At 41.3% G+C, this 25,829-nt stretch overlaps 1 protein-coding gene across 1 annotated transcript in view; it reads left to right on the top strand.

Moving 5' to 3' along the window:
• Positions 1-674: 674 nt before the first annotated feature.
• The window catches only part of PTPRB (protein tyrosine phosphatase, receptor type, B), a gene marked incomplete at its 5' end in the record, with an annotated part of 37,406 nt that continues 12,251 nt past the window's right edge, over positions 675-25,829 (top strand). Inside the window, 18 exons of the mRNA XM_009698454.1 lie at positions 675-953; positions 1,309-1,566; positions 3,027-3,290; positions 5,749-6,021; positions 7,803-8,063; positions 10,251-10,517; positions 11,809-12,072; positions 13,065-13,328; positions 14,213-14,476; positions 15,216-15,479; positions 16,368-16,637; positions 17,276-17,539; positions 18,393-18,656; positions 19,048-19,329; positions 20,508-20,786; positions 22,716-22,865; positions 24,127-24,370; positions 25,520-25,626. Of these exons, the coding sequence (XP_009696756.1) occupies positions 675-953; positions 1,309-1,566; positions 3,027-3,290; positions 5,749-6,021; positions 7,803-8,063; positions 10,251-10,517; positions 11,809-12,072; positions 13,065-13,328; positions 14,213-14,476; positions 15,216-15,479; positions 16,368-16,637; positions 17,276-17,539; positions 18,393-18,656; positions 19,048-19,329; positions 20,508-20,786; positions 22,716-22,865; positions 24,127-24,370; positions 25,520-25,626 (4,518 nt within the window). The remainder of the gene's footprint in view (positions 954-1,308; positions 1,567-3,026; positions 3,291-5,748; positions 6,022-7,802; positions 8,064-10,250; positions 10,518-11,808; positions 12,073-13,064; positions 13,329-14,212; positions 14,477-15,215; positions 15,480-16,367; positions 16,638-17,275; positions 17,540-18,392; positions 18,657-19,047; positions 19,330-20,507; positions 20,787-22,715; positions 22,866-24,126; positions 24,371-25,519; positions 25,627-25,829) is intronic.

Raw genomic sequence — 25,829 nt, 5'->3', positions numbered from 1 at the left:
TTGAGAGTTTCTCAGAGAAGTAGTCACAGTTAAATATGGTTTCTAAAAGTTTATCCGGTGTACTGTGTGGAGTTTTTTAAATTTATATGAACAATACTACCGCAGAGCAGAAGCATGTTCTATTGGAATCTGTTTGAAACGGTTGAAGTTAATACTAAAAATGGAGGATTGTTGCCCTTAAAATTGTATAAATGCTCATGCCCATTAGCGATCAAGTGTCCAGCGTGAGTGCTAGGTGCTAGGAAATGAAAGCCACTGGTACCATTCTATCTATAAAGCTACATTACACTGAGGCATTGACTGTAATTTGCTGGGTTTGCATGTTTACTGTTTCTTATTAAAGTTGTTATAATTTTACTATCAGCAGGTTTCCAAGCTTGTTATAAACATGTACAACTAGAAGTGTTTTTCTACCTACATGTGTGTGTGAATGAGCATGTATACATATACACAAGTAACATTTCTGAATTCTGCAGGACTGTCTTGTAGACAAGTTTCAGTGATATGATGTTTACAAATGAAAAGAAAAAGATTTTTTGAAAAGCATTGGCAGCATGATGATGATAAAGGGAGAGTTTTGCAAGGTTTTTTGTGCTCCTGTGTAAAACTTCAGACAATCCTAATGCAAGAAATGCTAGTTTATGTTTTCTGTTTGTTTTTTTTTTTAACTACAGATCCCTTACCACCGCCTCGTTTTGAGATTAATAAGGAAAAAACTACACGCACAAGCTTGCAGGTTCAGTGGGATCCTTCCTCAGGAAAGGTGGACTTGTATAACCTATTATTATTTGACGATAATAATAAAAAGATACAAGAAATCTCCATACCAGGAAGAGTTTCAAAACCAGAAAATACTTTTTCCAGTCTCATCCCTGGGAATAAATACAACATTGTCCTCAGTGCAGTTGCTGGTAATAAGAGTACCCCAGAACTTCGCGTAAGCGGATCTACTGGTACGACTTCTTTTACTGTTGTTCATCTAAATAGAACCACTTATGGTATTTTGCAGTTCTGCATTTTGAAATTAACAAATATATGTAGTTCTTCTACCTGGTGAGATATATATATATATGTAAGTATCTATTGATTATAAGTAGAAATAAACAAAACATGAATCTCTGACTAACATAAAGAGTTGTTTGCTAAACGTGGAGGCATGTTGTTATGGTGTATTTGGACATAAATTTGGGGTTGGGTTTTCACTAACCCTAAAGAATGTCAACATATTTCAAAAGTAAATCTGTTCAAAATTGCTGAAATTGTGTAGATAACCATTAGGCCTTAAGCACGTGTTTTTTATCCCAACAGTGCCATCCCCCGTGAAAAATGTTCAGGTCAGTGTCAAGACAGACACTATCCATGCTTCATGGTCTCCTGGCCCTGGGCACGTGGATCATTACAGGCTGGTGTTACTGGATAATGATGTCCCAGTTCATGAGGTTCACCACGAAGATCCTCTGACCTCGTACACTTTTTCAGGACTTACAGCGGGCCATCTGTATAACCTCTCTATCCTAACCCAAGCCGCAGGATTGGAGAGCAGCAGTTTCCAAACAGTCAGGACAGGTATGATTTCAGAATTTGCCACAACAGAACAAGAAGCTAAGGCCATAATCTAATTATATTACAGGACATATTTTGGAATAATAAATGATTCATGTTGCAAGTGTATATTCCCAGACTTCGGTGGCTGAATTATCCTTAGGAGGTGTTTCTCTCCAAAGGCTGCAGAGGGAGTTAGAGACACTGTAAGCTTATTTAGCTCCCTAAGGTAGCACTGCAGCAAAGTTAGTGGCTAAATTAGCTTGTACGGTGTCTGCAGCTAACTTAGCCGCACTGCTTAATGTAGGCAGCTCCGTTAAACATGTAAAGTTAGGTTATTTTTGGTTATTTCACAGTACTGAAGACAGTTTAACTCCATGATTCTTACTTAGCTGAATGGGAGATGTAGAGCTCGTGAGTTTTGCAAAAAAATATTTTCTGTGACTTTTTTTCTCTGGATTGCAAAATAGCTGCACTTCTGAAAAGGAAGCGGGAAAAAAAAAAAAAGTAGAGCAGGTTAAGAACTTCAAAATTGAATTTTGGGTTTAGTTTTTTCCACAGGGAAGTATTGTTTCACAGAACCAGAGTTTTAGAAATGAAGTTTTTTTTTCAGGAAAGTTTTTCAGGGTAGAGTTCTGTGGTCATAGAGAGAAAGATAAGATGACATCCTACTAGAGACCAATGGTTAAAACACTCCTGTAAGGAGAAACAGGGTCATGCCTTTGCTTTCCTTAATTTCTGGGAAACATAAGGTGCAAGTTTTCCTACAGAAATCTCACCATACAAATGTAACTTAATATTAAGTGAACAATATTGTGATGTGTAGGGCACACAGATGAATGGCTGTTCTGGGGATTATACTCTTGTTTAATTTTATTTCTTCGGAATTTTTTATTTCTTCCTGTTGTGGGGTGCAAAAATTTTAAATCTCACAAGTTTTCTCAGAGCATAAAAGCACTCCATCTAGCTTGCAGCATGATCCTCCATTTCAGTATCTGGTGTGCCTCAAGCCTGAGAAATGAAGATACTGGAGGTGACTGTGCTTTTCTTTTGGTGGAGCATTTGCATAACGGAGTTTGATTCCAATCCCTTCTATACTGGTGTAAAATAGGCATAGTTCCAATGATGCTGTAGTGTTTACCAAAACATACTCAAGCATCTCTCTTCTTAGGAGCAAGTGCCTGGTCTGTTTTATAGTCAAAATGACTAGTGTGAGTGCAGACATGGCTAACAGATTTTCTATTCCGTGGAACAAGAGTGGGCATTGTAAGACATGTCACTCTCAGCAGCAGAATATCTTAAACAGGGCTGGGTTCAGTTTCACTGTGACCAGACTTTGCCCTTTCACTGTTCAGGCACAATTGTTCATACTCCATCTCATATAACTATTCAAAAGCAAAACTTAACTATCACGGTTTGGAGGCAGCAGGTCTTACATGTTCTGTGATGCAAGTATTTTATTCTCTTTCTTATTTCTTTTTAAGCCCCAGCTGAAGTCTCAGATTTGACGGTGACTAACGATGGCCGCTTAGATGCTTTAAAAGTTAAATGGAGAAGACCTTCAGGAAATCTCAATTTCTATAATATTACTTTGTCTCATCTTGGATCAGTTAAAGAAGTCAAAACTCTACAGCCACCAGTCACAGAGACTGACTTTGACAAGCTAACTCCAGGACGTCTTTATCAGGTTACTGCCCGCACAATCAGTGGCGAACTGTTTACTGATCGGATGGCAACTGGCAGGACGTGTAAGTCTTCTGCTTCAGTAAGAACATTGTGACCAATGCTATTTTTGCCTTCATTGGCCTTGTAGAAAATCATTGCAGGAGATAAAATGTTTTGGGTTCCAGGCAAAATAAGATAAAGAGCACAATATTGTTCCACGAGTACCCCTTCCTGGCTTTCTGGCAACAGTTAATCTGGCAGCCAAAAGCAGCTCCAGCATAGTTTGGGAGCAGGAAACAATAATGCATTTTGAACCAACTTATAGTTGGATGAGTCCGTTACAAAACTGTTCCACACTACTGCACTTCTGACCAACTTTGTTATCTTGAATTCAGCTCAGCATAGTATATAAAATGAGTTACACTATAGGGAACTCTGCATGTAGTCAAATTGTTAACAGATTTTTAAGTAATTTTGCAAGGTCTAATATTATCCCTTGCTCCAGATACAAATCTGCAAATAGGAGAAGATTAGGTCTCAGCTTTCTTTACTATGAACAGCATGGATTAAGGAAGGCATGTGGCAGCCTGGGTAGAGCTGGGTTATGGGGTTTTTATCTTCTTTCGGAAGTATAATTTTCTTTCACATATCTCTTGTATGAGTTCTGAGCCTGAAAAATCCTAGCATAATTCTCCCACAGCACTGCTGGCCCCAAAGGTGTGTCATCTGCTCCACACCAGCCTAGCCCAGGCAGAATTTAAATGGGAAAAAATATGTAAGTGAGTGAAGAATACATACATAAATTGTTAGTAAACTCAGAGCCAAAAAATATAAAACTGTATGTGTGAGAGAGAGAGAGGAGTATTTATTTTAGAAAATATTTATCATCTACAACTAAACATTCCATGTGAAGGGCATATCCTTCACATATCTGGCTGCTATCCCATTCTCAGTGCAGGCTGGAAGAGACCTGAGAAACCTCTCACGTCCAGTAAGAACAAAGCTGGACTGGTTATATGCATGTCTTTTTTGTTTCTGTAGCCTACTATTAAAGACCTTTAAGATTACCATTTCCATCTGAATGAAGAACTTCAGGCCCTCACTCAAACCACTGCTCCCCAAATTTGTGACCTAGACCCAGTACTTTCAAAGTTGGGGATCTAGAAGTCCCATTTCCAAGGATGCTGATCATGTACAATTCCATCCCTTGACTTTTCCATAGATACCAGGAGCTCTGAAAACAGAGTCACTTTAGCAGAAGCTTTGTGGCTTCAAGATGGATTTGTAAATCCAGATTCCCAGGTCTACAGATACTGAAGGGGTTAGACTCCTAGGATCCCTCTGTAACTCACAGGGAGAACCAGGCGCCCAAGAACATAATCCCCATCACTGTGTATTTTGAGGGTGCCTATGGCAGCAGAACCTGCTGAGGAATGTTGTGGTAAGGAATGTGGACAGCTCAGGGAATGAAACTTTGTACCATAAGGGTGTAATGAGGTCCAGACAGTCTAACAAGGCTGAACTTTATCTGTTACGATGTAAGTACATCCATGCTTCCAGACAAAACACTGTGTGCTTTTATCCACTCACTCACCAGTTGAAACACATCTCCCATATTCACTGGCATGTGGGATGTCTAGGTTTGATACCCAGCTCAGCCTGTGGGAAGTGAAACTGGTAAGTATTTTGTGGTGCTGGTAGAAATCTCTCAATCCTTTGCTAGGTACTAGGCAATTAAATAGTAACTAAGCCAGAGAAAACATGAGCGCATGATTCTGGCCTTGTAGTTTACAGTTAATACTTGCTGATGGTCTCAGGGCTCCAGTGCTCATCCCTGAGTATCTTAACACTAAGCTGTAGGTATCCTAACCTAAGGGTCCGCATCTGTCTTCCAATCTCTGCTTGGTGTGGTTGAAATTTAATTATTCCATGAAAATCAGAAAAGCTTCAGTGGTCTAGTGTGACCTGCAATACTAGGGCAGGAAGGTTGGGCATGTAAATTCAGAACCTTTGAAGTGGAGGACAGGACAGAGTGGATGCTTTAATGGACTTCAGTTTGAACCTCAGTGCTGTACAGCTGGGAGGGACTAGGTCATACAAGGCCTTTGTGGAAGAAGCCGTCAGACTTGGCATTTCTGCTGCCGAGACCAGAATTTGGCCCATAGTGATTGAAGTTTTGGCCCTAACTTTGAAAATTGGATTGAAAGTTTCTAAGTGAACCTAAGTCCAGGAGACAACTGGGAAGCTAACTGAAAACTGCAAGATGCATCCGAGAAGTGCGTGAGGGAGATTTTGCCTGCCCTAAGAAGGTTCCCCATTTCTGATGTCAGAAACCAACAGTGAAAAAGTGAGTGGTTTGTGTGAGGAAGGGTAAAAATTATCTTTAAAATGAATGGCAACCTTTGTAACAAGATGTTGCTCTAACTGATCTGAGTACTTCTACAGTAGCTGTGCTGGGAGACAGCTTTTGCCAGTGTGCCGTTAGGTCTTGCCAGAGATAACACCCACTTCAGAATTACTCTCTCAATCTCTGTATTTCAGTTCCCCAGAAGGTTTCTGAGCTGAAAGCTGGTGGTGCTGGCTGGCTGAGGTCTCTGCGAGTGAACTGGCTGCCACCTGCGGGAGACTGGGAGAGGTACCGCCTGCTCCTGTGGAACCGCTCGGCCCTGCTTCTCAACACCACCCTCCAGAAGGACACCACGGAGTACCTCATCCACCACGACGTGGACCTCATCCCCGGGAGGCAGTATGTCGTGGACGTCGTTGTGGAGAGTGGCGATTTGCAGAGCAAGACTAGCTGCACGGGGAGGACAGGTCAGCCTGCTTGTCTGGGAAGTGTGAAAGTGCAAAATGTTCAGCTGGGCTCTGTGGGCAATGAGTAAGAAAGAGTACTTGGGAACCCACAGGTGAATTTCACTATTAATACAGTGAAAAGGAGCTCCCTTGTAAACAACAGAAATAATTATTCTCAGCCATTCTGTGAAAACTTTGAGTGTTATTTTTGTGGTAAATATTTTGTTAGTGAAAGTTTTGGTAATTTTATCACCATTCTGTCATGACTGAGGCATTACACGACAGGCACAACATTTCACTGTTATATTTTATAGCTGATTGTAGGCACCCTATATAGTTCTTAAAGAGAGCAATATAGATCTTCCTGTATTGTTCATCAGTATTTTCAGTGGCAAACTGGTTTCCTTGCCAGCCTGTATAAAGAATATCAATGGTGTTAACCAAAGCTGACTGAGGTGTATGTTATTGTGGCTGTTCCATAACTTCCCAGTTCTTGTTCCTGTGCTCCAGAAAGAAAATGGGGTTAGTCTGTTCAAGTCAGCCTTTCTAAAGGAAATCCATATACATTGCAGGGACGTAAGTGGAATTCTTTTGCAGCATGTTAGTCAAAGCCACATCTGATTGCTTCAAACCTAATAAATGATTGCAATATAATTGTAATGTTTCCGCTCTATGAATGCAAAATAAGTGCAATTCAGAGGAGAAGACGACTTGGAGGAGTATCAGGCAAGGCTCAAGCATGAGCCTTATCTCACTGGAGAATGTGAGATAAGATAGGGCCATCCTACTTTATCCTCACCCTTCCTTGTGCCCACTTTGCTACCACACCCTTACCTGTCATTCCCCAAGGGGCTTCATTTTGTTAATTTTGCACAATGGCAAGACCAGTAGAAGCTACAGAACTGAAGCTTTCTCGAACTTCTAGCCAGCTTGATCAGAGCAAGGCGCATTCTCATCTTGCTTACTTTGATATACATTAAAAATAATTAAGTTTATGATGTTACTTTTAATTGACTCAGCTAAGCGATTAGAACATGGTCCAATAGATAATATCCAGCAGTGGGTGTATCTGAACTGTGTTTGACCCACAGTCAGGTACATAATGTACCTGTTATGAAGCTTAGGTGTTAGGCCCTATGCTGACTTAATTTTCTCTTACATAAATCCATGGTCTTGGAAAGTGAGTTGTATTTCAACGTAACAGGGACAAAATCAGATCAGGGGACTCTGTTAGGTAACAGATGTCCTCCTTGTGCATGCATGCACACGCACCCATGAACACACACTGAAACTCACTGATCAAATTCTTTCTTTTATACCACTGTAAGTTTGGAGTGTCTCCCAACTTGGCTGAGATACGAACCAGTGCAAAATCAATGTCACTCTGACCCTATAATTTGTGTCTTTGTTTGTTGCAGCTAAATTGGTGTAGATCTGTTTTATGGTACAAAAGTTTTATATCCCTGTCTAGCGCCCACAGTTCAAGAGGAAGCTCACTGACTTCACTGCATTTCCATTCATACTAAAATATATATCCTGACATAAGTTTAAACCCCAGCATTACAGCTATAATGCATTGCTGAAGTCCGCTGCTACAGCCCTTTACTGGAAGAGCAGCACAAATACTAGATTTGTAAGACTGGCTTCCTAGAGAAAGGTAAAGAATCTCTTCTTGATTACAAATACTCTGTTGCTGTCACATTTCTGTCTTACGGAACACATTCCTTACAGCAGCTTGGGATATGACATGTGTGTTCACTACAAAGTCTTGTTCTCGTTGTGATATTTGTGTACTTTTACAGCTCCAGAGCCTGTTCTCCAGCTCCGTGTGAAGCATGCTAATGAATCTTCACTTAGTGTCATGTGGATGACCCCTTTTGCGGAATGGGACAGCTATGTGGTTTCACTGGGAGACAGGGATCTTACTGTCATTAAAAAAGGGCTTGCAAAAGAAGCTAAGGAATTCACTTTCACTGACTTGGTACCTGGAAGAAAATACACAGCTACCGTCACTACCATTAGTGGGATTTTAAGCAACTGGACTTCAGTAGAAGGAAGAACAGGTATCATCCTGTCAAACTGTTTTAATCTTTAGTTCTGTTAAGCATTAATGACTTTCTTTGCTTTGTTGTGAACTGAATTAATTCAACGTCTAAATCTCAAAAGTCTTGAATTTATGTTTTGTTTCCTCAATAGAAAAGTTATGGTTTTGAGTCTGTCATTTCTGACAGTCAGTTGTCTTGCAGTATTTATTTAAGGTTTTGGGGAAATGGATATGTAATTCGTAGCAAAACAGATTTCTGAAATGTTATGTCACATCTGATCAATCTACATTAGCACAAGATTCCATATAAGAATAATAATTTCTCACTGGGTATCTTCAGGAAGGTCACTTCCTTGATTCAAAGCAGTCATCATCTGGGGAAAAAACTCAAACCAAACAAAAACACCACCACACAGGAAAATGTTGCTTTAGGGGGAACATTCCAAGGTTGACAGACACAAAACATGTGTGACCTTGAAAATGTATTTTGAATCTCTCTGCTCTTCTGATTCCAGAATCTGTATCTGTTACTTAGAATGATGACTGTGACACAGGGAAGGTCCCATTCCCACCCCCTGCGGGGTGCTAATTTTGTGCATCTGTGCAAGTTTTAAACCATGTGTGTTGCTTTATTCTGCTTGATTTATACATTCTCCAGTGCAGGCAAAGTCTTAAAATGTAGCTCTGGTCTGGCACAGCACTGGGAAAAACAAGCTGCTGGTGCATGAAACTAGTCACACCTATGGCTTGATAGTGGTCCTTACTTAAATGTCCTAAGTCCTTCCAAGGCCTGAAAAGTTTAACTTATACTTTCACTTCTCTGCTATGTGATTAGATAGTGGGATTTCACTTCCTTCTGCCTTATGCCCCTTTAGGACACCTATTCAGGCATAAAGGTTACAGTGTCCCATTTAGCTAGTATGAATTAAAACTCGAAAACATGTCAAGCAGGGATAGTGTGTCAACATCACATTCAAAGTGGTAAAGAACAAACATCAATGAATTTTAACATAGGTCTTAATAAGCATGCCAAACCTCTGAGTCTTAGCAGTAGGCATCTTACTAGACTTGCAAAATATTGCTGTAAATATGACAGAAATAGGTGCTGCACACATCCCAGATTGGTCAGCTTCTAGTGAAGCTTGAGGTATCACTAAACGTGCCTTTAGCTCAGAAATGTGGCACTGCAGTGTCTTGTTGGAGCTTATTGTGTTATGACAGCATTATAAAACAGGTGGGATTTTTTATTCGGTTTTTTATCAGTCTTACATTTTTTTCAGCTATGTGCCCAGTTTTCTAGCTTTTGTGAATTTTTTGCTAATCCAGTACTATGTGTGCAAAAAGGTTGATATAAAACAAGAGATGAAGCTTGCAATCACATTTTGTAAAGTTAGAGAGTTCTTTGTTTCAGGTGTGCTTGGTCATGTAAGCAGTAATACTTAGAAAGAAGTAACTGTGTTTCCTTGCTTTGACCAAATATTGTCAAATTTAAAAAAAAAAAAAAAGGATTTGGGGTAAATTTTGTGCTAGATATTACATTCCTTTTGTTCTTTCTTTTTCCTTTTTGGTCTGGCTAAGTTCACCAGCTTATACTTAGATAAATGTTATGTTTAACAATTAATTCATCTTTTGATGCTAGAAAAGTTAGTATCCTGCAGATCTTCTGATGTAAAAAGTAAAAACAAAACCATCCATTTCAGTTACCCCCAAAATTAAAGGGCCTGACACTTCTCTGAGGTATAGATGACTGTGCCTGAGGTATTCATCAAACTAGTTTGCCATTTAATAGGAACAAGAGACAAGGAATAGGGGAGGAAAGGGAGAATGAAAGACACAGACTGTATTTGAAATAGTCATCAAAAACCCAAGTGATTTCCTGAATCAATGGCTTTTGTTTAATGGTATTTATAAAATGCCATCTCTTCCAGTTCCTTGATCTTGAATCATTTTGGTCTGACTGAGAAAAGCTGTGCTAAAGCCTGAAAGACCTTTCTGTGCCTTAGATAGATAGTTTCCCATAGACCACATCCCATCAGACAGGAAGCAGTCCACAGTTAGATTATTTTTAGTCCTGTTGAGTCTGGCTGCAAATTGGAATGTTCTTTTGATGCACTTCCTCAGTGTGACTAAACTTGGGTTATTTGGGGGATTTTGTTTTGTTTTATTTTGTTTCTCCTCAGTAACATTTTGACAATTTTCTTTGCAGTGCCAGCCCAAGTGACTGCTCTGACCGCGGCAAGTCAGGGATCAACCAACAGCTTGTTCACCAACTGGACAAGAGCACTGGGAGATGTAGACTCATACCAAGTGCTACTGATTCACGAGAATGTTGTCATTAAAAATGAGACTGTTCCCAGTGAAACCAACAGATACCACTTCTATCCCCTGAAACCTGGAGGACTCTATTCAGTTGTTGTCACTACTGTCAGCGGAGGGATATCTTCAAGGCAAACAATTGCAGAGGGGAGGACAGGTAAAAAGGAAAATACTCCAGCATGTCTTTTATCCTTTCCTAAAAGCTGAACTCATTAAAGAGAATGGTCTTCTGATTCAACCACTGCACTGAGAATTCAGAAATACAGGAGTTTCAGCCATGTAATTCCTGTATGTGATCTCAGGCACACCGTGGGTCCAGATTCTTGTTAACATAGCTTTAGGGAACTAGCTGCTCTGCCTACCACGGGAGCTCTGTACAGCAGGATCACTCTGTAGTGAGGACAAAAATATGCCTTGAGTGTGACATACAGCTGTGGTGGGTGAATCGGTCCTTGGAAGGGACTTTCTTGTTCCATTGACTAGATGGGCTCGTTGGGGGATTGCTCCTTACTTAAGTGTGCAAATTAGCTGCCTAAACGTGGTGGGATGAATTTGTGTCTCAGTCTCTCATGACCCATTCCTTTTCTCCAACATTAAAGAATGTCCACCAGGGTTAATTATTCATTATGAGGCCCTTCTATACTGCATAGGACAAGATTTACTATTGCATCAAATTCTGTGAGTTTAATGACTCATTAATGTAATACTAGTCCTTTGGATATTTAGATAGAGGGAAAAATTGACAACACAGTGCAATTTCACCCTTATGTGAATTTAGCAGAGGCCAAGCATTCTGCAGTTTTCTCCTTGAAAACAATTATTTTCAGGTCAAAAAAAATGAAAAAAAAAAACAATTGGAGAAGAATAACACTAAGAGACTTAGAGTACATAAACATATTTGTAAAATCTAATTTTTTTGACTCTGACAGCTGATGGCCAGCCCCTCTACTGAGGTAAGTCAGTTCAGTGTATCAGAGTCCAGGGAAAATGCGGCAGTTCATTATGATTAAGGTCTGCTCCTGTAATAACTGATAGTTTTTTACCTGAGCGATGGTCTTCTGGCAATGTGGAGCCTTGGAGCTCACCTTGCTGGCTTGAAAAACAAACTGCATTCATGCTTTGGCCGCTAGGCGTCAGGGCACTCGTTGTAAATGAAACACATTCCGCTATGGGCCTCAACTTCATACAAGCCTCAGTAGTTACTGCTATTACTGATGAATGGCAGTTTGAGAGGATAACTCGTCTTCTGGGGTTTTAGAAGTGCTGGGGTCGTGTCACCAAAGACAATTTCCTTCACTGTATTTAAATAAGCAGATGAGTGCTGTTGAGTGGGAGTCAGTGCATAACTTCTCAGGAGTCCTAGACTGCTTGTTTTGCAGGGTGACATTCTCACAACAATAGGAATCGGCTAGTTAAAGCTTTTCTGATTTTTCCTCTTTGTTGCACAGTTCCTTCCAGCGTGACTGGAGTAACAGTAAATAACTCAGGTCGCAGTGACTACCTCAGTGTTTCTTGGCTGCCAGCTTCTGGAGATGTAGACAGTTATTTGGTAACACTCTCTCATGATGACCAGATTGTTCAGACTCTCACCATTTCCAAATCCTTCAGTGAATGCTCCTTCAGCAGCCTTACTCCTGGGACGCTTTACAATGTGATGATAACCACGAAGAGTGGGAAGTATGAAAATTATTCCTTCAGCCAGGAACGAACAGGTAAAGAAAACCTCTGAGCAAATCCAATCACCATAACCACTTTGTATAGTTATTATCAATGATCTATCAATATCTGACCAAACTGGGATGGGTGAGTAGAGGCTGGAGGGTCAAAACACAAAATTTCAGCTTTACAGATTTGATTTTATTCTTATTCCCCTACTGCTGCTCTATGTCATACAAAATTACTTTAACATGTAAAAGTCATGTGTCAGTCCTTGTGAGTGAGCAGAAATCATGTATCAGTTCTGGCTCAGATGCGTTTTCCTGTCCTTAACCCCTCTACTTGAATTTTCAAGTATATCCTGCAGAGCATCCCCCCAAAAAGTTACTCAAACACTGAAGGAACAGGATAGGGCAGGCTAACTACTAAAATATTAGTAAGGTGTCACATAAATGAGTAATACCCATGTCTGTTAGTTTTGGTCATGCAATACACGTCTATGGTTTTGGTCATGCAATGTTCAAGGAGATTATAACAGTAATCGAGAAATTTCAGAGAAGGCTGGCAATAATGATGGAAAACTTTTTAAAACTTCTTCAAAGATTGAAAAGACTGAGACTTTACACTTGGTAAACCGGTAGAATAAAAGAAAGATGATAAGGGGTGTTAAAACGACAAAGAGTATCAAGTTAGTGCAGTTGTAGTCTTCTTGTGATGTAAGTGAAAATCCAAGGGACAGACATTTAAATGAGGAGAAGCAAATTCAGGATTAGCATGAACCTGTGGAACTCTCTGCTATAAGCAAAACAGACCAAGTTCCAAAAGACCAAAAATTGGAAAGGCAAACCATTGTTGTATGACATAAAGCAGCCTGGAAACTGCAGTTACTATTTTAGAAGGTAGGGTATTGCTTAAATCCACATTGTGGTCTTTTTGCAACTTCCTCAGAAAAGTCTGGTAATTACCGCAAATATAGTCCACTACAGCAACTCCTGTTACTTCAGGAAGTTATTGCTTTCTGAATCTTTAATTGTGTTTTTTCTTTCAGTCCCTTCTAGTGTTCAGGGACTTACTATCAGCAATTCAGCCAGGAGTGACTACTTGAAGGTGTCCTGGTTACATGCCTCTGGATATTTTGATAATTATGAAGTGATCATCAAGAACAACAACGATTTCATCCAAACAAAAAGTGTGCCAAAGGATGAAAATGAATGTGTGTTCACTAATCTGGTCCCAGGGAGGCAGTACAGTGTCACAGTCAGCACGAGGAGTGGGAAATATGAAACTAGTGAAAGGGTCTATGGCAGAACAAGTAAGTAAACACCCTGGAAACATCCTGAAACACTCCAGGATTTATTTCTGTTTACGGTACCTGGGCTCAAAAATCTGGTATTATTTTAACATAGAATGTTGAGTGTGACTCTCTGAATGTGTGTCATTCCAAATATGGAAAGCAATATTTAGTTTATGACCAATGTTTAAATTACAGACATATAGAAAGTGAAAGAAGAGACCTGTGGTGTGACCTTAGAAAACAAATCTTGAAACATAGAAAACTGAAAAACCGTTCTACAGATTTCCACATAAGCTTAGTATTTATGCTAAAACTATGCCAGAATGTACAAGACAGTTGGAGAGCATGGGGCAAGAAGGGTAAGGTGGCTAGTTGTGAGCCAGCAGGGATCTGGATGAAATCTTCCTGTCTTCACCTGGTGCTGCATGTAAGCTAATGAGCCATGATAAGAAACCGAGTTTATTAACATAGATGTAGCACTGAGCAAAAACAACTGACGTGCGTCTGGCAGGAGTTGGGAACTGCGCAGTGTGGTGCTGCATCACATAGACGGATTGCCTCAGGTCTTCACTAGCCCAGGACTCTGCACCACATTTGTTGTACATGCAGATCCTACTCAATTTTTGTTGGCTATGCAAACTCCCTGTAGGGTCCATTATTATTCATTTATTATTTTGATACTGATAGATTGTGGACTCCTTGTTCTGAAATTGAACCTTCCAGTGTTAGATATTGTCCAAACCACAAACAGCAACCCTTGCAAATAAGTGCAATCTACTGATTTTCCTAGGGAACTGAATGAAAGTTTTAGCTCAGGAGCATAGCTTTAGAGCTGTTTTCTTTTTGCTGTGATCTGGTAATAAGTACTGAGAAGTTTCCTATCTTTCTTCTCACCTCTTCAGTGCCAGAGTCAGTGAAGGAACTGACTCTTAGTAACAGGACCACAGAAGATCTGCAGGTAACTTGGTCAAAGGCTGAGGGGGATGTTGATAAATATGAGATTCAGCTCCTCTTCAATGACATGAAGATCTTCCCACCCATTTTCCTTGGGAACACCATTGAGGAGTATTGGTTCACAGCTCTGACTCCAGGACGTCTATACAAAATTCTTGTCTTGACCATCAGTGGAGATGCACAACGTGCTACTTTCATAGAAGGCCTGACAAGTAAGAAATAATGTGGTATGTAAAATGTGTTGAGGCTTCTCCAGAGGAAGGAATGAGGCACAGAAAAGTAAGGGTGAACCATGGTCTTGTTTCAGCTTCTGTAACAGTGGCACAAAGAAAGTAGATCTCATTGAAAATCACACTAGTACTTCAGCCAACTTGATCTGTGCTTAATAAACAAATGTCACTGTTACCAGTATTTGATTGTTGGCAGATAATCTAATTTGTTGCTTAGGAACGATATTGAGATGACAGTGTTTGGGTTTCTGTTATTCCTATGCATGCCAGTTGTTTGCTTAGTATCTCTAGCTAAATCAGTCACTTAAGCCATCTTAAGCCTCTGTTTACCCACCTGAAATGAATGAGTGAGATTATAACTGCAAAATGGCTAACTAAGTGTACATGAAGAGCTTTAATTTTCTGAGATGTTGCTAAAGCATCGTTTGGAGAAGAGGGAGGTTACCCAGATAAAAGCACTTAGAAACTTTTTTTTGTTTAGCTTACATTTTCTCTACTTTTGTTCCTGTAAACACATAGAATTGCTTTTCTAAAATGGCACAATCCTACACAAATGTCTTCAGCTTTACTTGTGTTTAGCCATGAGTGAAATTACATGTACCTGTAAATGTTCAGTGTCCTTTGAATCATTTGCTGTGGCCATAAAAAAGTAGGAATTAAAAACTCTGAATCAAACAGGAAATTTGTGAGCTGGTGCCTTTGTGTTCCCTTTTTTTTCCAGTTCCAAGTGTGGTCAGAAACATTCACGTGTCACCTAATGGCATGACAAACAGCCTGAAAGTGAGCTGGACTCCTGGAGGTGGAGATGTTGATTCCTACACAGTGACTATATTTCAGCAAAACCATCAGCTCGATTCCCAGAGCATCTCCAAACACGTCTCTGAGCACATGTTTCACAAGTTGGAAGCTGGAGAGCAGTACCGGGTAGTGGTGCAGTCTAACAGCGGCACCTTGCACAACAGCTTAGCAGCTTTTGGGCGAACAAGTACGTTTCTTTTGAGACAAGGAGCAAGTTGCATTATGTCTTCCCAGAAGCTGAACCTTACTTAATAATGTTTATGAACCATTGGGTATGGGGACACCCAGACTCATGAGAAGTTTTTATCTCGAAGAGCGTGAGTCCTCACTCTTGCAAACACTTAGGCATGGGGTCTGTTAACCCCGGTGAGATCTGTCATGTGAGTAGCTTTACCTGGGTGCATGTATGTGGAATTCAAGTCTCCAGCCCAAAGTGTGCCTTCACAGGATGAATGCAGTTCCATCCCTCCCCAGTCCTATGCCTGTACCCATCCAACACTTAAATCTGCAGGGCTCCATGTAGTCAGATACTGTGTTCTAGTAGAGCCCATTAGATTGTCAAGGCTTGTTAGACAATGTGTTGCCCCAATATACTGCGTGTTGGAACACAGAGAACAGTGGAACACCTTGTTTTTAATCCATCCTCTCTCTTTAGCAACTGCATGTGTTTGCTATGGCCTTGACTTTCATGCAAGAACTGCTGGCTAACGTTTTCTCTCCTGTACCACTGTCTTGCACCAATTTACCACTTCTTTATTTTTCAGTTCTTTTTCACACGCCTTTCTTAACTGTTTTGGTCAGTCCATCTCACTCTCCTTCTCCCTCTTTCCATGATAATTTATATGTACCTGTTGCTTCTCCATGCCCAGTTCAGATGTCCATGATGCTCTGTAACTTCATCTGACTGTGTCTAGGAATTATTTGCTTGGATAAACACATGCACAGACATTCCTTTTCCCACAAGTGAACATGCAAATGTATAAAGATATTTTCTGTTAATTACTCTATTCACAGTTGTGTATCAAATGGTCTGTATTTCACCTGATAATGTTCTGCCTTTAATTGTTGCTTCCAGTTCCAGCCTCTGTCCAGGAATTATTAGCCCGTCATGCCTACAGCAGTCATTCCTTGTTAGTAACCTGGCAGAAAGCTTCTGGTGTGGCTGAAAGATACGACATTCTGCTCTTGAATGAGCAAGGAATCCTGCTAAGCAACAAATCAGAGCCAGCTACTGCCAAACAGCACAAATTTGAAGATTTGTTAGCTGGCAAGAAGTATAAAATACATGTTTTGACAGTCAGTGGCGGGCTCTTCAGTAAACGAGCAGAAACTGTTGGCCGAACAGGTAATTAGAACATCTCAGTTTATTTATAGTTCCCTCAGTCAGATATCATTAAATACGTGAATCATCTGTGTATCTTGATTCTGGAAAGTTTCTAATAGGAACAGACTCCAGATGTTTATGCATCATTTTTTTCTAATACATGCTTGGTATGTGAATCTGAAATTTGCTAGCATAATAATGTGGCCTTGGTTCATAATAAGGATATTAAATCAAAGTGATGAATGCTTCCCTCGCTCTATCTGCTATGGAACTACCTGAATGCTTTATTGTCATCAAGTTTTTAATTCACAAACTCAAGGCTCTTAGCACAGGATTTGATGTGAATGCGCACCTCTAAACTTAGAGCCAAGTGTTGCAGTCTTTACTCAGTTAAAGCTTCTTGTAGAAACTAGTCAACAGTTCTGTGTGAGTACAGGCTGGAGAACCAGGCCTGCTGGGAAATACAAACATTATATTGGAGAGAGTCAGTGGCACCTCATAAATGCTTTCCTCTTGCTTCTGAAAATTGCTGTTGACATTACATCACTACTTGTGACTTAATTGAAATATGTTCCAGCCATGAGTTGTTACTTTGTTAAAGGTTCAGCTTAGTGGCTAGGCACTTTGATATTTACTTTTGCATTTCTCTTCCTTTTCAGTTCCAGCAGCTGTTACAAATCTGAAGGTCACAGAGAACACCACTGACCGGCTGTCCTTCAGCTGGACCACCTCTCAAGGGGAGTTTGATTCATATGACATCTTCCTATACAACCCAGACAAGTCCCTTCATGACAGGATTTCAGGAAAGCAGGACCTCCAGCAGTGGTCATTCCAGAACCTGCGGCAAGGCAGGATGTATCGAATGGTGATCGTTACCCACAGTGGAGACCTCACTAACGAGTCATCTGTCTTTGGAAGAACAGGCAAGAACATCTAAGAAAACCATCTGTCTACAGTGTCGTGCTCATGGGGGACACCAGTGTGCTGGTCTGAGTCTGATGCTCATGATAGATTAGAGCAACTATTAGAAATATCAAAATTGGCTCTTACATATGAAAAGCATTAGACTAATAAGAAGGTAAATTCTGAATGATGTGGTTACAAGAGGAAAACTGAAGCAAAGACCTTTACAATAGTTCCCAGGTACTCAGATCAGGAGAAGGATATCCCAATGTATGCTGCTTAAGCCTTAAAGGAAAACAGCTGTCTCCCATCCTAAAAGCAATATTGGTCTATGACTGTAAAAGACAAAAAGGCAAAGCAAATAGGGTTAACGGGGTAGACAGTCTACCAGTGAAATAAAACTTGTTTCCCACGGGGAGGTCTGGCTGCAGCTGTATGTTTGTTCAGGCACATGGAAGCAGAGTTTCCTAAGGAGGTCTAGCAGCCCTGACACTCTGTGAAATCTTTCTTTATCCTCTGAGGCACCATATAGTAACCCCTCTGTAAGACTGCCTCTGGACAGTGGTGCACTTCCTTCAGCTACCTAGAATTGGATGTTTCCAGACACTGACTGGGAAAAATCTCCTTAACATTTGCAAAACTACCTATGGTAAACATTTCAGCCTCTTTTGAGGGAGTGACAGTTCAAAATAAGAAAGGAAACTATTGTTATATACTTCCTGATGCTTCGTGTCTTTTTGGCCAACTGTGATGGCTGTCTAGTTTATTACATGGCTGTCCTTACAGGATAAGTGTAAGATCTGCTTGACCTTGTTGCTTCTCCTCACCCTAAGGATGTTCTACATAAAGTAATATTCATCGCCTTTTTTTCAGTACCAGCCCCAGTTGTTGGGCTTAAGGCATCCAACCGGAACATGACTGACAGTCTGTGGTTCACCTGGGGTCCAGCAGCAGGAGATGTTGACTTCTATGAGCTGAATCTTTACAACCCAAATGGGACGCAGAAAGAAACATGGCACAGGAAAGACTTGAAGGAGTGGCATTTCCAGGGGCTCATTCCTGGCAGAAAGTACACTCTGGTTGTGGTGACTCACAGTGGTGACCTGACCAACACAGCAAATGCTGAAGGAAGAACAGGTAAAAGACACAAAAGCTTTGGGATTTTTGTTTAGTCCCATCTGTCGGAATTCATATTTAGTTCACAACTATGAAACGGACTTATTCTGAGGGAGAATTTATTATAAGAGTCACCGAAGTTATAAAGATAAAGGATATCCTTATGGGTATTAAACCAATGGAGCGCGATTTTGTTCAGCACTGTTTTTCTTCCAAAGGCTCAGGAGTACGTATTGTTGGTGAAAGTCACCACCATCAGCACAGATGCAGTAACTGACTGTGTACATGGGATAATATAAACTGCTTTGGGACACATGAAGAAAATAATGCATGTTTCATCTTATTTGTCTTGTGTAAAAATTTGTTAAGAATCTCTTTTTTTTTCGTTTTCCCCCCTCCGCTTTCTGTGTAGCACCTAGCCCTCCTAACACTGTATCGTTTACTGATGTTGCAAACACTTCTTTGTCAATCACTTGGCTGGGTCCTCCAGACTGGACAGACTATGACGATTTTGAGTTGCAGTGGCTTCCAAAGGATCCCCTCACAGTATTCAATCCCTACAGCAGCAGCAAATCTAAAGTACGCATCATCTATGGCCTGCGACCAGGAAGACTCTATGAGTTCAGTGTCAGAACTGTCAGTGGTGACAGCTGGAAGACATACAGTCAGTCACAGTCTGCAAGTGTGAGAACGAGTAAGTAACAATTTCCATTGCACCCTAACACTCAGCTGGAGAAGATGCAAAACTGTTAAATCTTACCAATTCCTTTCACAGTCATTAATTTCCATTAATAAATTCATTTTTTAATGACTGACGCGATGAGTTCAGCTAGATTCTAGTCTCTTAATGTGTGCAAGGTCAACTGTTTCAGGATTGAAAATGGACATATATTTACAGTCTTCACATTGAGTGTGGCTGTTTGGTTGCAGAGCCTGAATCAATCAGTTTCAGGGGTAAAATAAGGCTGCATATCCAAACTTCTCTGACAGTAGGATATTGAAATAATCAAAATGTTTCTGAACAGTCAGACAGGAAGGATGAATGAAACTCTGCTGTACTAGATTTGAAACTGGAATCAGAGTGTTTCACTGCTCTGCATTTCTGTCCGTGTCTGTGGATCCACATCATCTCTAGCTGTCTCTAGCAACCCCAGTAGTAGGCTGATTTGAAAAAGTGACCTGGAATTGTAAAAATAGCTGAGCCTTGGCAAACTCTCATGTCACTTGGGGTGGGATTCAGCTCCAAATTGTCATCTATGTTTAGTAAGCTGAATAGCTCTTTAGACTTCATTCAGCATATTAATTGAGATGAGAACATAGCTACCTCTTTTACATCAATTAAATGTAGATGTCTGCCATCTGAAAGTGAAATCCCATCTTTGTTACATGTCTCATGTTATAGATGGTGCTCCGATATTACATGGATAAAGCATACTTCTGTGGTATGTTTTAGTAGTATGGACACACCATGTGCTATCCAGGAAACCAGCTCAGTCATGAGATGGCAGTATCAGTATTGACCGATACTGTTGACCACATGTAACCTCCAGGTAACTTGTAGGAGAGTTCTAGAAATCCATTGCTTTGCAGTGTTACTGTTCTTAAGACTTCAGCAAGTAGTTTTGTTTGCTTGTTTTCACAATTAATTACTGAAGCATCACAAACCCGATGAGGCTATTGTCACTAGATCTGACTTCAGATGCCTAAAACGAGTTAGACAGCCTTGCCTAATAATCAGGTGGGAGTTCTGGCTCCCAGCCTCCTGCTCTGATCAAATGGTTGATGCAGAATCTAGGGGCCATAGGGTGAGCAGAGAGTGTATGATGCCTGTCCCTTTTCCCATTGAGCTTCAACTTCTCAACATTCCTCTAGAACCAGACAAGATACAAAACCTTCATTGTCGGCCCCAGACTTCTACTGCCATTGCGTGTTCCTGGACTCCTCCTGATTCTGACTTTGATGGGTATAGCATTGAATGCAAAAAAATGGACTCTCGCGAAGTGGAATTTTCTAAAAGGATAGAAAAAGACAAATCTCTGCTTAATATCATGACCCTCGTTCCCCACAAGCGATACCTGGTGTCCATCAAGGTGCATTCTGCAGACATGACGAGTGAAGTAGTTGAAGACAGCACCATCACAATGATCGACCGTAAGTGGAATTCAGAGTTGCTGTGAAGCGAGGCAGTAAGCAGCAATAAACAATTGCTTGTATTGGTTATAAGGCAAAAGGAGTTCTGAACTCCACAATTGCCAATGTGTGGCACTCATAATCTGGTGCCCAAAATAGAGTGAACCTGTCCTTTGGTCCCTATTGTGACAGAAAATGCAGAATTTTAACTATATTGCCTCTCATTACATTGCCAGACCTGCTTTTTGGCTCATTCACTAAATATAGCCTGAGAAACAGGAAAAATTATCCTGTCACTCTGACGTTCAGCGCCAAAGATGTTCTCATTATCACACACCTTTAATTGTCTTCATGGCTGATGCTTGGCTTCCTGTGCCTGGCTATTTCCCCTCACGGGTGGTAGCCATCCTCAGCACAACTATCCATCAGTAAGGACATTGGATTGTGGCACTGGGTCTTGTTTGGGCTCTCTGTGCACTCTTCTGAGGTGCTACCTGACCAAATCACCTGTAGGAGTTATACCTCAGGGAGGATCACAGGTTTCCGTAGCATGTGCTTTGAAACGGCTTCTTGAGTTTCTCCACCCGTAGGCTGATGAGTGGAGGGTCGCAGTAACATCTGCTGGTGCCTCTGCACTGCCAGGCATCACCGTGGTCAACAGCCTGCCATTGCTGGCCCTAGAGCTGCTCCAGTTTTTGCAGTACCTCTGGATTCAGTGGCACAGCACAACGCAGAGGCCTGAACCACTCTGGGGCTAAACTTCTCAAAAATGACAGGATGGCCAGGAGGCCTGTGTTCAGGGATGCCTCTATAGCTGCTTATTAAAAGCCACATTTGTGTGAAATGCTAGATCATAAAAACTATGTTTGGTTTGAGAGCTAGTGAGCTAAGCTATGGAGTTCAGTCACCACCTTCTCCCTTCCCCATCAACTGCCTTTTAATTGCAACCATGTCATCTCCTTCCTCTACCACAAAGGATGCTACAAATTCAGATGTAGTAAGAACTAGCTACTCATGTCACACGAAGTGAGACCAAGTCCTATTCGAAGGTTAGGTTTTCATGTTTGTTCTTACTTGTTTTGAACACTGCTGCTCTCCTGGGCTCTGGTTGACACTGGAGACCCTGCCTCAAGGGAACACAAAAAATTGCAGCTGGGCTTTGCAGATATAAGAAGTTTAGCTAAAAAACATATAAATGTGTGAATTATTGGTTCTTTTTGCAATCTAAAACCTTTTGAAGTTTAGCCACCTGCTTACATATTTGATGTTTCCTGTACATGCAATACAGTTTCAGTAATACAGATTTTTAAAAGCCTCAGGAGCGTAGATCCTTAAAATCCCCACTTTTGCTGCACTGGTCCTCTGAAGGTTTTTTTTTTTTTTCCTACATGTTTTGCTTTCCGGTTTACTTCTGCTTTGTCACTGTTTGAGGTATAGCTTTCTATTATAGGAAGAACATTTCCTATGGAAATTCTACAGTCAGTCTGGAAAATGATACTCCGTAGTTGAATGCCGTGTCTGGCTGACTCAGGGATGTTCTTCTGGAAAAGTAAGCAGAAATTTAGAAGCTTAAAATAGGTAACTTCCTGCAGTGAGTGTGCTAAGTGGCCTCCAAATACCTGGCTTAAACCTGTGTCATTTTTAGCAGCTGCAATATCTGATTTCGTAGATTTAGCAAGACTTTCATGCATTTCCCTGTGGCATCCTGCGGGAATTCCTGCCGAGGAGCTGCCACTGTTATTATTGTTAACTCACTGCTGGCTTGTTTCATCTTTTGGCAGTTTCCCACTGGGAGGTGAAGATACTTTCTTGATTGCAGGAGAATAGAATCAGAGACTTGGGTCCAGTCAGCTGAGCTTTATTATGAATTACATTTCCCTTACTATGTCTAGCTCACAGCAAATACATAGATAATGCTTTCTCTTTTTTTTTCTTTTTTTAATTACTCAGGACCCCCTCCGCCACCTCCAGACATTAGAGTGAACAAAAAAGAAGTGCTGATTACCAAATCCTCCATCAACTTTACTTTTAACTGCAGCTGGTTTAGTGATACTAATGGAGCTGTGAAGTACTTTACTGTGGTTGTGAGAGAGGCTGATGGTAAGTGTCATGATTTTATATAATTCTCTCTATAGTCTATAGGAGTTACACGGGCAGGTACACCCCTATCACTACAGAGCAAGGAGCTTCTCCTTCTAGTGGCTGAGTTAAGTAGAGGTTTTGAATCTATACCTGCTCCCTAGCCTAGGGACTTAGGAGCTCAGTCTTCTCCTCAGAGAGTCAGTGGCAAATGCAGCGCTCAGCCAGAAGCAGTAGTTAGCTTCTGTACTCTAGGTTACATTCTCATGTATGTTCAGGAAATTTCCGCAATAGGAGAATTATGTTGGGTGCCATTGGCAGTGAACCCAGAAGAAACTGCCTTGCTGTGCACAGATCTCAAAAGGTAGTTTAAATGTTAGGTGAGAACACTAAGGCAACTTTTCTGGAGAAGCTCAGTAAGCCATGCTGAGAAGGCAAAGGTAGCATCTCCCAGGTGTTGTTTGCTTACTGAAGAAAATGATTTTGCATGCAGCACTGTAAAACAGAACAGAAATTGCCCTTGTAGCATTCATGTAAACCTCCCTTTCTGCAGTTGACCTGTATGTGACAAAACAGATGGATGTCTCAACAGTTAATACCTTGTTTTTAAAAGTGGCTTCTTCACTGGCATGCCAGGACATATTTTGTGACCCTTGAGAAAGTTTCTTAATCTGTCTGTCCATCAGCCCTTAGGAAAAAAAGCAGAGATAATATTTCCACTGTCTACTGTGTCATGTTTGTACAGACTATAAAGTTCTTTGAGAAAGGGACTACTCATTGCCATGGCTTTGCCTGACTGAGTCTTTTGCACATTTTTGTGAGTTTCCATTCAGGGGACTCCTGTCATTTCCTATTGCAGCTTTTCTCTCTGTACAGTAGACTTGTCGGTGTGTGGATTTTTTTTTACTTGCTTTTTGAAATAGCTGGTGGTAGGATCCAGGAATCTGGATCACAGAGATTCCCACCAGCAGCACAGGAAAAAATGTCATAGCATTGAATTCGACCTATGCATGCCTATTGCAGCGTTGTATCTGGAAAAGTTATGCTGAGGTCTTATGAGGAAGTCTGTCTGAAGCTCCCCAGAAAGATAATAGCAAGGTTGGTACTAGAAACAAGGTACCATAACCACTGTAGCTTTGTATTCATAAGGTAGCCTGTGCAGCCTCCAAGAAATGCTGGAAAGTTGGAGAAGAATATGTTTGTCAACAGCTTGAGCTTAAAACTGCATCACATTAATGTCTGTGGTATGTAAACCTTCTGTCTTGCTCTGCACATGATGTAGGTAGTGAAGGAGAAAAGCCTGATGAGCAGCATCCATTACCTTCCTACCTGGACTACAAACACAATGACTCTATACGCATCTACCAGACGAATTATTTTGCCAGCAGATGTGCTGAAAACCCTGACAGTGACTATAAAAGCTTTGACATTAAGCTTGGAGGAGAAATGGAAAATCTGGGAGGAAGGTGTGATCCAGATCAGCAAAAATTCTGCGATGGACCTCTAAAGCCTCGAACTGCTTATAGGTTAGATTTATGTTAGTAATTGTGCTCTGTCATATTATTAGGCATGGTGCTGTCTGGATGCCTGATACACTTGAGCTTCTGTAGATTAATAACTGGGTTATACAGTGTTCTTTGTGTTTCACTGTGAATTTATAGAAGCTTTATCCATGCCCCCATTCCAAAGGTATGAACCAGTCCTTCACTAGCATGGGAATTATATGATTAATTATGCACAAAACTCTGTGCAGTGAATAGGTTTGTTTATTTCCCTCAGCTTTATGGGGAGCTTTCCTACAGTTGCTAAATCTTTCTTTGGAAAGACTTAAGACCATCAGCTAAGTCAGAAGAGAACTTAACAGGAGAAAGCAAGGATGCTTCAGTCGGTCTGTTTGGCACCAGTACCCCACACCAGTGCTTTGGAACAAGGTAGAAAAACCTGAAGGTTATTCTAACCTCTGGCACCATCTCCAGGATCCAGAGCTAGGCCCATGTTAGCTGTAGGGTGTAGAAGAGGGTGACTGCCAAGACCAGGCTCAGCAGTTATCGCAGGCTGTGAGATCAAACATGAGCTCCAGTGCAGCTCAGTCACGCCCTTCCCACAGGCACTCTCCCAAGAGATCTGCAAGTTGCTCACTGGACAGCCACATGGACCGAAGGCACGTGCCAGGCAGTGCATATCATGCCTCTCGGCTTCATCGTCATCAAGGCAGTGCTACCCTGCCACAATCTGCTCTTGTTAGGGCACATTTCCCAAAAATTCAGTCTAGGGAATACCCACTTTACCTGGAGAACCCAGAGGACTGTAATGTTTCTCCGTTAGCATAGCCCCACCCGCCCACGTGAAGGGAAAACCTGTCCCCACTGAGAAGCATTTCTGAGCCCTCTCCCCACGGCAGCTTTGGCTAGTCTTGCCTTCAGGCACCGTCAGGCTGTGTGTGCCAGCAGCCAGAGCCCCATCCCTCTGCCCTTGGCCAGGGTACCTCTGAGCCCTCCACCTGCACTGGCTGGGCTCTCCCAGCTATCGTGTTTAACTCAAGTGCCTGCATTAAGAGCTCTCTGAGGTCAGTTGAAAGGCTTTCGTTATCTCCGAAGGGTAAATGAATTCTTACTTTTCTGCTGTTGGTTCTGAACATCTGATGAGCTCTAGCTGTAACAGTACTGTTTTTTTAGGATCAGCATACGAGCTTTTACCCAGCTCTTCAGTGAAGACCCGAGGGAACGCCCTAAGCCGCTCTTTGCAGACACCTTCTTCTCTTTACCGATCACTACAGAGGCAGGTTAGTTTCAGGCTTGTTTTTCAGTGACTGTCGCATGTGATTATATATTGTGCCTCAGAACACTCTGGTATCTGGAACTATTTGTGAGGAGTGGAAAAAAGACAGATCGTTGTGCATGTCCTGAAGGCTGCTCTCAAGTGAGGCTGGAGCCATGGCTTATCCAGCCTTAGTTTGAAAATCCAGAGGACTGCTTGATGGCGCTA

Source organism: Cariama cristata, unplaced genomic scaffold, assembly GCF_000690535.1.
Source record: "Cariama cristata isolate BGI_N322 unplaced genomic scaffold, ASM69053v1 scaffold35404, whole genome shotgun sequence".
Classification (NCBI taxonomy): domain Eukaryota; kingdom Metazoa; phylum Chordata; class Aves; order Cariamiformes; family Cariamidae; genus Cariama; species Cariama cristata.
This window is presented reverse-complemented; position numbering and strand designations above follow the sequence as displayed.